The 13,267-nt window shown below is 44.3% G+C and overlaps 1 protein-coding gene across 2 annotated transcripts in view; it reads right to left on the minus strand.

Annotated features, from left to right (window-relative positions):
* Window positions 1–13,267, minus strand: part of KLHDC3 (kelch domain containing 3) — a 51,351-nt gene that overhangs the window by 15,597 nt on the left and 22,487 nt on the right. For both annotated transcript variants that reach the window (XM_066624920.1, XM_066624928.1), the window contains exons 5-8: window positions 11,107–11,178; window positions 10,725–10,938; window positions 10,215–10,301; window positions 2,290–2,398 (exon numbers count right to left, since the gene is read on the minus strand). In XM_066624920.1, coding sequence (XP_066481017.1) covers window positions 2,290–2,398; window positions 10,215–10,301; window positions 10,725–10,938; window positions 11,107–11,178 — 482 coding nt within the window. The remainder of the gene's footprint in view (window positions 1–2,289; window positions 2,399–10,214; window positions 10,302–10,724; window positions 10,939–11,106; window positions 11,179–13,267) is intronic.

Genomic DNA, 13,267 nt, shown 5'->3' on the forward strand with positions numbered 1-13,267 from the left:
TCTCTCTTCTCCCCCACCTCTGGTCTGAGGGAATGTTCTTTGAAGGAGCTCACCAGAAGAAAGAGGTGAATGTCAACACAGGAAGCAGACATTGCCCCATGGAAGAGATACAGATGTCCAGTGTTTATGAGATAAAAAGACCCTTAGTCTTTGTTTTCTGCAAGGAAACGCTGCCATTCTTTCCACAACCTTTATTTTCATGGCATATTCGTGTTTTGCAATTGTGCTGCAAGACCATATTTTTTTTCCAGGTATTATCTTAGAATTTGTCTGGATTTGAATGATGTATGTAAGAGGTAAGTTTCAAAGTCAAATGAATAAGTGTTTAAAATCCCAATTGTGATTGCCCTGTTAAACCTCACAGCATCTTCCTAAAAGTCACAACTTAAGAAAAAAGAACTTTCTTGCCTCTCTGAGATATGATGAATTTTGCTTCTGTGGAATTTAAGGATTAGGAGATCAACTGAAGATAACATCCACAAGGTCGCCAGTTCGAGGCCATCGGCACCGTGCGACCTTGAAGCAGCTAACAAGCTGAAGCCGAGCTATTCCATCTGCTCTGAGCGTGGAAGGATGGAGGCCAGAATGTGAAGCCAGATCGGAATGAAACACCTTGAATGTAGTGATTCTTGAAAGAAAGAATCTTCTTTCAAATTGTAAAAATCCCTATTTAATAAGGGATTTAAATAAAGCCTGCCTATGTAAACCGCCTTGAATAAAGTCTTGAATAAAGACCAAGCAAGGCGGTATATAAATACCTGTTGTTAACTGACCAATCCATGAGGACATACACACAATAACCTCTCAAAGTGCATAGCTGCTAAAATGTTCTCATTTTATTTATATTCCACCTGTCCCATTATGGAAATCAAGGCACTTCACATGGGGTTCTGAGGCAGTACTCATCCAGGTACTGAACAGATCCAGACCTGCTTAGCTTCAGCAAGGTGGTTGTATCATGTGTTATGGGACCATTCTCATTTTATCATTTCTATATATCTTCATTGTACATAGGATCCAAGAATTAGGTATTCATTTCACAGAAGAATCCACAGCTCTAAATTTTGAAAACAGGTACTGAGAATTCAGTAGATCAGAAAAACACACCAGTATTGACCTAGAACTATTGTTTCTGGAGAGCTAAGAAAGTTTAATGAAATCCACATGCAAGACAAGTTTTGTTTTTAAAGGGCAATAGGAACATACGACACTGCCTTATTCAGAGTCAGACCACAGGTTCAGCTAGCACAGTTTTGTCTACGCTGACTCGTAGTGGCTCTCTGGAGTTTCAGACTGGGAGATGCCAGGACTAAACCTGTGATCTTCTGCATACAAAGCATATAATCTACCACTCAGTGTAGCCTTGATCAATGAATAGTTTAGGTGGAAGAAAATAATGATGGTCTCATTGACCACAGAAGGTTACAAATGTCAAATTCAACTGAACGACATTTTTAAAAAAGCTAACCAGAATTGGACAGACAATCTGGAAGAAACAGTTCCTGTACACTGGGACACAGCTCAGGAGGCCCTACAATTCTGGGCACTGACTTCTGCTAAAGTGAGAGCCTTCCCATATAATTTTAAAAGCTATAGTCTTAAAACACTAATGTTAGTCTGATTTGATAGCAGTAGGGCAAGATCCAGTCCTGAAGTTATAGCTTGGTTTTGCTCTAGGGCACAGTTGCACCCATATACACCACTTTCTCCCAACCTCCCACACACACGCACAAACTGGGGCAACACATAGGAAAGGAGATGCACTCTGTACATTGATTTCTAAGAACTTAAGCAGCATAGGAAGAGACTGCACATGTCCCTATAGAATAAAATGAAACATTCACAATGTTCACAAAATGGCACGATCACCAGGGGATGAAGTATGTGTATGTTCTGATGCTCATTGCCTGTGACATTTAGGAATTATCCAATAGGTTATCAGTGACACTTGTACACCCACCTTCCCTACAGCATTACTCACCATAATTGATATGCTTAGCAACTCCTGCAACATTAGAGAAGAGACTAGGGTAATGAAGCCGAACAGCAGTCCAGGAGATTGGCTTACAGGAAAGATCCAAGGACTGAAAACCAATCCCACACACCAGAGAGAAACATGCTGAACACAGTCAATAGAATGGTCTAGGGGTGGGTGGGCCTGTGGGTTGGGCTTGCTTCTGATGCCGAAAAGAACCTTCAGTGTGGCTTAAGAATTATCACACATCTAAGACGTTAATTTGCAAATCCACAGGAGTAGGAAGACCATCATCACTATGAGACGCCACTCACCTGGTGCCTCCAAAGAGAATGATCTTGTCTCCTACGCTACAGCAGCACTGCCTGCGACGAGGACATGGCCCTTTCCCTTTGGGATCGATTTTCTTCCATGTAAAAGAAACTGAAAAGGTATATACCATTAAAGCTACATATTTCAAAAGGTTCCTGGTACAAACGAATAATGCCCCATGGACAAGTTGTAGGGAGTTTATAAAAGCTATGCTCCTGAAGGAATGCAGGTGGCCAGACCTTCTGTATCTTCCTTCTTTTATAGCACAGTTATGTCATACTAAGTATGTCTACTCAAAATAAGTCTTGTTATTGTCATAGGACTTACTCCTAGGAAAGTGTATACAGGCCTGCAGACTTATTTATTCTCTTCTCAACCAGATAAAAGCATGGCCCTTACTCAGTCAGGATGCCATGTGAGCTAGTATTTTATAACGCAGGGGAACTATTTTACAGGAAGCTGGATTTCACACTCTTATAGGAACAGAACTTAGCACATGGATGTTCAGTACAGACGTGTGAGGATTTGTGCTTTCTACTGAGAGAGATGTTTGCAGCTTCAAATATCATGATCTCTTAAAAACAGAAATTCTTGTTTGCACTTTAGAGCAGTGATTTTCAACCTTTTTCGTCTCATGGCACACTGTCAAGGTACTAAAATTGTCAAGGCATACCAGCAGTTTTTGACAATTGACAAGGCACACCATGCTGTTGGTGGAGGGCTCATATCCCCCAATGGTCCTATTAATAAATGACCCTCCACCAAACTCCTGTGGCACACCTGGGGACCATTCATGGCACACCAGTGTGCCACGGCACAGTGGTTGAAAATGGCTGCTCTAGAGGTTTTATCCCCAATGGAGCAAAAACATCCTTGACAGACACAAAAACCTGCAAACAGCTCACTGGAACACCTGCTAGGAGTGTAAAAGTTCTCACACACACACAGTATAGATGCAAAACTCATATCCAACCCTATAGGGGGTTAAAAGCCAATCTCCTGTCCAGCACCTAAGAAGACAATGACCGATTTCACACCTTCAAGTCTCAGAAGAAGATGAGAAGCAATAGGATGCTATTTTACATCAAGGCATAGGCTCCTCAAACAAAGGGAGCCTTCAACAGAATAAAGATATCACAATTCAAAATTTCCAACTGATTTAGTTCTAACTTCATTACAAAATGAATCTTTGTTGCACAGGGAAAACATGGAAGAGCAATTGCTTTGAAGGGCAAATGAAGGGAAGAATATGACTAGAGAACTCAGAATAAGAAGCCACACAGCATCCTTTTTGAAGTCATTCTTCAGAAATGCACTAAACTTGCTCTTTTAAAAAGTGTACGGTGGATATGGATGCACTGCCATCTGTTGGTAATTAGATGAAGTGCAAAAGCGTATTCTGCCACCCATCCCTTTGGAGAGTTGAGACGTGCAAATTAGTTACATTACTGTAACACAGGCAGGAGAAAAGAGTTCCACTTCCTGGAGTATACCACGACAAACCTCCCCTAGAAATTTCATATTATGATCCGAAGGATGGCAACCTTATCGGGAACCAGCCAGTGTCAGGGGCACTAGTATAACCTAAGCAATTGTGTTCAGAAAACAAAACAAAAACAAAAAACAGTGAAATCAAAATACTGAAAACTGTAGCATTAGCAGTTACCATATTTGTTCTTGCCATATCTTTGGGAGAGTACAGTTTTCTGCAGCTGGCAAAGTGCAGTAATGTGCACTGCCTCCTTGAGCCCAGCCAACCTGTAGCAGGTGGGCAGAGGGGAAAGAATGCAGATACTGTATCTGGTAGAGTTCATCTCTCTCCTTTCTGTTGCTGTTTTCTCAGAGTGCTGTTCCAATGTGGTAATGGAGCCCTCTAGAAAAAGCAGAATGGGGGCTCTACGTATGTACAGAGCACAAGGGTGCTTTGAAATTCTCTCTCATTCATTATTTAAACTCAGCCCAGTGGGACTGAAAGGCAACCTTGAGAGGTGTTTTATTCCAACTGCACCATAGGCAGATGCTGCTGAAGCACAGTCTTTGTTTAGTGAGTCTCTGACTAAGCAGAGTTGGAGCTATATCTCCAAGGACCATCCAATACTTAAATCCACTAAATCTCATTGAAGGGCCAAGTGCTTCTTTCAATATTAAAGGGGAGGATAAAAAAGAGGCATCTGTTTTTATCACAGAGGCCTCTGGCACATCCTCTCCTTTTACACTTGGAGGATTCTTCACTCTGAGTGGCAAGACCTTCTCTGACCAACATGCACAGGAAGGTGGTCAAGGCTGGAGGGGGAGGTAGTGTAACCCAGGCAATTTGGCAAGAGGTGATCCAGTCTCTCCAGGCTGAAGCAGCTAGCCATTCCTGCATTAACCACTGAAATATTATCTAATTAACACAAAAGCTATAAACAGATCTCCTGAATAAGGCCAGAATTCTCTGTACCTCTCTTCCAAGCAGTTTTAGGTGACAACCGTGTTGCACAACCACACTATCCAAATGGAACAACAACAAAAAATGCACTATGTATGTAAGTCTCTGTATGAATAGACTTCATATGCGAGGAGGGCACAACCCACAAAGCAACTGCATAGTGTTGCACTGTCACCTTCTGGCCTCCACAATTCTGACAACACAAGAACATAAGAACATAAGAACAGCCCCACTGGATCAGGCCATAGGCCCATCTAGTCCAGCTTCCTGTATCTCACAGCGGCCCACCAAATGCCCCAGGGAGCACACCAGACAACAAGAGACCTCATCCTGGCGCCCTCCCTTGCATCTGGCATTCTGACATAACCCATTTCTAAAATCAGGAGGTTGCGCATACACATCATGGCTTGTAACCCATAATGGATTTTTCCTCCAGAAACTTGTCCAATCTCCTTTTAAAGGCGTCTAGGCTAGACGCCAGCACCACATCCTGTGGCAAGGAGTTCCACAGACCGACCACACGCTTAGTAAAGAAATATTTTCTTTTGTCTGTCCTAACCCGCCCAACACTCAATTTTAGTGGATGTCCCCTGGGGCTGGTATTACGTGAGAGTGTAAAGAGCATCTCCCTATCCACTCTGTCCATCCCCTGCATAATTTTGTATGTCTCAATCATGTCCCCCCTCAGGTGTCTCTTTTCTAGGCTGAAGAGGCCCAAACGCCGTAGCCTTTCCTCATAAGGAAGGTGCCCCAGCCCCGTAATCATCTTAGTCGCTCTCTTTTGCACCTTCTCCATTTCCACTATGTCTTTTTTGAGATGTGGCGACCAGAACTGGACACAATACTCCAGGTGTGGCCTTACCATAGATTTATACAACGGCATTATAATACTAGCCGTTTTGTTCTCAATACCCTTCCTAATGATCCCAAGCATAGAATTGGCCTTCTTCACTGCCGCCGCACATTGGGTCGACACTTTCATTGAGCTGTCCACCACCACCCAAGATCTCTCTCCTGATCTGTCACAGACAGCTCAGAACCCATCAGCCTATATCTAAAGTTTTGATTTTTTGCCCCAATGTGCATGACTTTACACTTACTGACATTGAAGCGCATCTGCCATTTTGCTGCCCATTCTGCCAGTCTGGAGAGATCCTTCTGGAGCTCCTCACAATCACTTCTGGTCTTCACCACTCGGAAAAGTTTGGTGTCGTCTGCAAACTTAGCCACTTCACTGCTCAACTCTGTCTCCAGGTAATTTATGAAGAGGTTGAAAAGCACCGGTCCCAGGACAGATCCTTGGGGCACACCGCTTTTCACCTCTCTCCATTGTGAAAATTGCCCATTGACACCCACTCTCTGCTTCCTGGCCTCCAACCAGTTCTCAATCCATGAAAGGACCTGTCCTCTAATTCCCTGACTGTGGAGTTTTTTCAGCAGCCTTTGGTGAGGGACCGTGTCAAATGCCTTCTGAAAGTCCAGATATATAATGTCCACGGGTTCTCCCACATCCACATGCCTGTTGACCTTTTCAAAGAATTCTATAAGGTTCGTGAGGAAAGACTTACCCTTACAGAAGCCATGCTGACTCTCCCTCAGCAAGGCCTGTTCATCTATGTGTTTTGAGATCCTATCTTTGATGAGGCATTCCACCATCTTAGGCTGACCGGCCTATAGTTTCCCGGGTCTCCCCTCTTTCCCTTTTTAAAGATAGGCGTGACATTTGCTATCCTCCAATCTTCTGGCACCGTGGCCACTTTGAGGGACAAGTTGCACATCTTAGTCAAGAGATCAGCAACTTCATTCTTCAATTCCTTAATAACTCTTGGGTGGATGCCATCAGGGCCTGGTGACTTATTGATCTTTAATTTATCAATGAGGTCTGAAACATCTTCTCTTTTAACCTCTATCTGACTTAATTCAGGTGTCAGAGAGTTGCTTCACCTACCCCTGCCTCTCCTCCACCCCCACAATCAGCAGCACCACAAGGGAGAGCACTTGCTTCCTTGCCTGCCTGCCTGGATGGACACTATGCTGGGAGAGTGCGGGAGAGGACTTATTCGAGTGGGTGCAAAACAAGGAATGAGGATGCAAGCTGTGGGGTGGCTGTTTCACCCAGTCAGGGCCCGGTGACTTATCAGGGCCCGGTGACTTATTGATCTTTAATTTATCAATGAGGTCTGAAACATCTTCTCTTTTAACCTCTATCTGACTTAACTCCTCGGTCAGGAGGGGCCGTTCGGGCAGCGGTATCTGCCCGAGGTCTTCTGCCGTGAAGACAGATGCAAAGAACTCATTTAATTTCTCTGCCATCTCTAAGTCTCCTTTTACCTCCCCTTTCCCTCCCTCACCATCCAGAGGGCCAACCACTTCTCTGGCGGGTTTCCTGCTTCTAACACATATGATGAAGCTTTTATTATTCCCCTTAATGTTGCTGGCCATGTGTTCCTCATAATCTCGCTTGGCCTCCCGTATCACCTTCTTACATTTCTTTTGCCACAGTTTATGTTCCTTTTTATTCTCCTCATTAGGGCAAGACTTCCATTTACGGAAGGAAGCTTCCTTGCCCTTCACAGCCTCTCTAACTTGGCTGGTTAGCCATGCGGGCACCCTCCTGGATTTAGTGGAACCCTTCTTTCTTTGCGGTATACACCTCTGCTGGGCCTCTATTACTGTTGTTTTAAGCAGCGTCCATGCACTCTGGAGAGATTGGACTCTTTTTACCCTCCCTTTCAACCTCCTTCTAACCAGCCTCCTCATTTGGGGGAAGTCTGCCCGTCGGAAGTCAAGGGTTTTGTTAGAGATTTGCCTGGTATTCTTCCCCCAACGTGCACGTCAAAACGGATCGCAGCATGATCACTGTTCCCCAATGGCTCAGTAACGTTTACATCTCTAACCAGGTCCTGCATATCGCACAATATTAAATCTAGAGTCACCTGTCCTCTGGTGGGCTCCGTGACTAGCTGCTCTAAGCCACAGTCATTTAGCACGTCAAGAAATCCGGTTTCCTTATCGTGACCAGAACACAAATTGACCCAGTCAATATGAGGATCATTGAAGTCCTCCATGATTACAACCCTGTCCCTCCTTGTCACCTCCCTGATCTGTTTCCTCATTTCAAGGTCCCCATCCGATTTCTGGTCTGGAGGACGATAGCACGCCCCCAGTATTACATCGCTGCACAAGCCTGGTAATTTAACCCAGAGATTCTAAGGTGGAGTCAGACCCACCTTCAATCTCTACTTTGCTGGATTCTATCCCTTCCTTAACATAAACGGCCACCCCACCTCCAACACGCCCCTGCCTGTCCCTCCTGTAGAGTTTATAGCCTGGGATTGCAGTATCCCACTGATTCTCCGCATTCCACCAGGTTTCCGTTATGCCCACTATGTCAATGTTTTCCCTTGTCACCAGACATTCTAGTTCTCCCACCTTTGCTCGTAGACTTCGGGCATTCGCATAAAAGCATTTGTACATGGAATGCCCTAGGATGGGCTGCTTATTCGCTCCTTTGTCCCCGCATCCTCTCATTGTGCCAAACCGTCTTTCACATCCCATCACGCTACCTTTCCCAGTTTCTTCTCCTACTCTGCCTTTGTCTTGTTGTTCTCTAACCTCCCCATCCTCATCCCATAGGGATGAGGAGTCCCGAACCGGATGCCCCTCGGCTCCTGTCGGCCTTCCCCCAGGGAACAGTTTAAAAGCTGCTCTGCCACCTTTTCAATGTTATGCACCAGCAGTCTGGTTCCATTCTGGTTCAAGTGGAGCCCGTCCCTCTTGTACAGGCCCCACTTGTCCCAAAATGTTCCCCAGTGCCTAACGAATCTAAACCCCTCCTCCCTATACCACCGTCTCATCCACGCATTGAGACCCCTGATCTCCGCCTGCCTAGCTGGCCCTGCGCGTGGAACAGGTAGCACTTCAGAGAACGCTACCTTTGAGGTCCTGGCTTTCAGCTTCCTGCCTAAAAGCCTAAATTTGGCCTCCAGGACCTCCCAGCTACACTTGCCCACGTCGTTGGTGCCGACATGCACCACAGCCGCTACCTCTCCCCCACCACTGTCTACTAGCCTGTCTAGACAAGAAGTGATGTCCGCAACCTTCGCACCAGGCAGGCAAGTCACAACCCTCAGGCACAGATGACAGAACCCCCCCACAGGTTGGGCAATCTAACACTGCTGTTGCTAGTGCAGAATCCACAAGAACCCCCAACCAGAAGCCATCAGCTCAGGGTGCCCTGCTAGATTTTCATCTATTTTGGACCTGTCTAATCCCTGACCTCCCCCCTTCAGAGGCTTGGAATGTCTCTGCATCCTGAGGAGAACTGCTGAAAAACCTGAGTATAAATGGTCACTATTCTTTCTTCGGCATACATTTTCCCCCCAAGGGCATATCCTACTTCTGGTACTCAAAGAAATCTGACCCTGAATCAGCTTGTTGTATCTGAAGATTGTCAGACTCCGAGCAGGAAATTCAAACACAGAAAGTGGTCCCAAATGACCAATCCCTTAGAGAAAACTGGGTTTATACCAACTCGCTATAAAAATCCAAAAACCCCTGAGGGAAATTGGATGCTCAGCATGGGTTTTGCCCGTTCCCTCAGTTGCTGTGGGGTAGCTGGACCAGAAGTCTCAATCACATGAGTAAACTGAATTAGCAGCCATATCCAGCTTAGTTGTGTGAGGGTTAATTTATTTTCAGTTTGCTTTGTGATCTCCTTGCTGTTAAATCTTTGCACACATCTACACTTTCATTTTGCAAAGAGATCTTTTCTTCCTGCTCTCCTGCAATTTCAAAGCTTTGTAACCCCTTTCAATAACCTCCTTATATTTTTACTGATTCTTCTCCTTGGTTCAGTCAGGAGAGACTGGAATTGCCAGGTCTCTCCAAAAACCCATGTTCCACTGTTTACTGTCAGGTTGTAAAGGAAATCCTTAGTATTTGAGACTCCTTGTCCACCTGGGAGAGGGGTTTTCCAAGACAGTTTCCCTCTGTCCGGAATCTCTTGTTTTGGATTTTAGAAGAAACTTTATTTTCTCCCCAGTTTACCCAGTAAAGGGAGACTGCAATCTAGATACTAACCTCCTGGTTTTCCTTACATAGGTCCTGGTCAATCTCAAGCACCCTGGAATTGTTGCACAATCTGTATGTCACATGGTGCCTCAAAGGCCAAGATATGCTCATGCCTGTCTGCAGATTGTGCTGGCATTTTCACCATCAGTAGAAGCAACCAATATGGTGGTGTGGATCAAGGATCAAATATTAATCAGTATGATGTTAATGTGACTGACTTTACTGGTATTACTGATGGAATCTCTGTACACATTTTATAAAAGCATGTGTCTGGGCACCTGTGCATCACACAGACAAAACATGAAGGAACTTTTGGGGGATAGAAGAAAAGTTCTCACTGCATAATCATTGCTCTGATCACAACTGGGATTCTTAAAGGTTCCTGCAATACCAATAATAGGAAGGAAGTTTTAGTCACATTACCTGGATCAAATTTCCAAAGATCATGAAAATGTCTGTTCAAGCGAGCATTGTAGCCACCAAATATATACAACTCCCCATTGTAGCCGACTGTAAAGGACAGAGCAGAGATTTGTCGGGACATTCAAAATGTAACTCAATTCATATCAATTTCCCCATAGTAGCAGGTACAACTAAAATGGTCTCGTATCATTCCCCTTCTCATGTCACAATTAGAACTAAAGTCGCCCATTTGATTCAGATTAGAAACCATTTCAGATACAGAAGAAAAGGGAGCAGGAATCATAACCTTGTCTTTATCTCTTGCCTATAATTGATCTTGGGCATCTCTCCATGTGGTAGACTGATTTCAGATAAGATATGGTATGCAAGCCAATTTAACACTTCCCGATTCTCATAATCAACATGGGACTTTCTCCCAAAGCACACACCAGTGTGTGCCTTTTGAAGACTTTTGCCTGGCCTGCTCGAAAGAACATTCTCCCTCTTCTATGGAGTGTTATGGTGACTTACATGCTGAATGGCTCCTCCTGCCTTGGGGGAGGAGTGGGGTGGGGGGAGAGTCCAGCCAAGAGTTAGTGTCTGTGTCAAATACTTTAATTCGGTTACAGTAGATCTCATTGTTGGAGTGGAATGGCCCAAAGCGATCTGCTCTTCCCCCAAACACATACATCTTTGTCCCAATTATTGTGGCTGAGTGAAAGTCTCTCCAACGAGCTGGTGTGCCCTGAAATAAGAGACTCCTGTTAACTATGTCAAAATGAAATGGAAGTTACTTTAGAGGTGAGAGATGAGGAAGGGAATGTGGTTTGGGAGGTCACAATTTTGTTGGCCTTAACTAAGGAAGGCAAAAGTCAAAGAAGGGTCATGCATAGGCCACAACACTCTTACTGACCTTAGTAGAGATCAGACTCCACATCATGCTGCTAGTATCCAGTTTGTGGATGTCATTTGAAAAACAATCAGCCTGAAAGACAGAACAGTTGTGAAACTACTGGGCATGCCAGAACTCAAACTGAACCTTGGATTCCTCATTCTTCAGAGATGAAAACTCTGCAATATTTAATTCTTCAGGATTTCCCTGTGGAGTTCAAAAATATTCAAGGAACTGAAAATGGTGGCTCAGAAAGCAAAGCAGCTGTTCAGTAGTACTTACGTCGATGCACACCATCCAAATCCCACACTGAATACAGAATTATGGGTCTCAAGGGTTTTTCTACAGTACCTGCCATCATAAAACATCTCCACTTTACAGAGCCGGAAAGGAAGTAACAAGATTAAAAGTCATCATTTGCAGTAATAGCTGCTGGTTCTGACTACCTGGCTGGAGATGGCAAGGATTGGCCTTTTCCCCCTCCCTTTTTAGAGAAGGAAGTGTTGAACATAAATAGCTCTCGTTAGCTTCAGCTGGAGTTGTTAAACAGTCATGAAGGAAGGCAAGAAGAGCCTCAAGCTAAATATTCTAAGTGGAATGCATATTTATTAGCAGCCTAGGAGAGATCCATTTTTGGCTGGCCTTGCCAAAGGTATGTAATCCTCGAACAACTTCTAAGTTGCTGACAAGTGTCAAGGTAACTTCAGTGTCTCGTGTCACTGACTCCAATTAATGCTGCAAGGGGAGGGGGCTGCAGATTCACTGAAAACCATCTTATTCATCACTTGACCCAATTACTGGAAAAAAAAAGTGAGTTCCAACCAACAGTGTGCTGGACAAGTGTTCAAATTAGCTGTAGACTCACTAGATGCCTTTTGGTCACTATCTGTTCCAAGTGCCTCAGTTCCACAGCTGGAAAATACCAATGATGATCTACTTTAGAGTCACTGTAAGAATGAGCAAGGATGGAAAGTATTTTGCACCTCTTTACATATAATGCTATGATTGCCTTGAGTAGCTGTGAAATAGCTCTCTCTCCCCCAATCTGTTTTTAAAGACAACACTGTACAGATAACTAGCAGGGCCAGGGTTGAATTAATCCGCTTCCACTGTAAATTAACATTTATTTGCCCTCCTGATTCAACCTAGATCTTAAGGCAGCTTTGGCATTATGCTGTGTGCTCACAGAGTCCATGACATCTATAGTGTCTAGCAGAGGAGGAGGAGAAAGTGGCTTCAAAGGACAGTGCTTGCCAGAAAGCTTGACAATAAAGGCAATGATGCCTGAAATGTCAATAGACAAACACAAGAGGATTTTTTTAGCTTACAAATAAAAGGCACAACAATTTGCTCCATGGGGGGGGGGGGGAGGCCAGATGCACCCAGACATATTAGTTATATGTCTGAAATATGCCTTCCTGTATCTTAGCTCTGCATTATTAAATGAAAATATGCCAGCCTCTTTTCCTTCCAAGGTAATTTAATAGTGCAGAGGAAGGAAGCAGTCTAAGGACTGCCAACTTGACAGCATGTGCCACAACTGGAAATGCACACCATCACTAAAGTTACATTAACAAACAAGTTTGGCCAACCATGAAAATTCTTGCAGCTGCTGTACTCAAATGTAAAGGATTTTCACAAGATTGTTTCAGAGGAACATTTTGGCTAAGACTATCCATTTGCCCAGCCTGGATATCCTACTTGAAACAGGCCACAATTCGAAGACCAGTGTGACCAGAGCTGCACACCAAGAGTGCTTCTGACTTGTGTTTTTCAAAACAGGAACCTCCCACAGCTGAAGGTCAAACGATCTTAAAACCCAGAAGAGTTTCAACAGCAGTCTACAACATAGCACAAGGGTTTGCTGATCCTTGTCAAAAGTGCAAACGTTCCATCGGACATGACTGAAGTAGCTTGCTGGATTGTGCCTACATTGCTTTCCTTTTAATAAAGGAGTAGGCTTATTGTCTTCTTAAACTCCTTTTTCTTCATTCCAAGCCTGACTCTCAGGAAGATGAAAAGTGTTAGAAGCAAGTTAGAGGCTTAGGCTGAGGTATACACTGACAGTACGATCTTATGCACTTGAGACTAAGCCTATTCAATTTGGTGAGGCTTACCTCTGAGTACATGCATTAAAGAAAGCTGCATAGCTAGAGCACTACAACCAGTGTTAAAAGTCTGG

Source organism: Tiliqua scincoides, chromosome 1 (genome assembly GCF_035046505.1).
Source record: "Tiliqua scincoides isolate rTilSci1 chromosome 1, rTilSci1.hap2, whole genome shotgun sequence".
Taxonomy (NCBI): Eukaryota; Metazoa; Chordata; class Lepidosauria; order Squamata; family Scincidae; genus Tiliqua; species Tiliqua scincoides.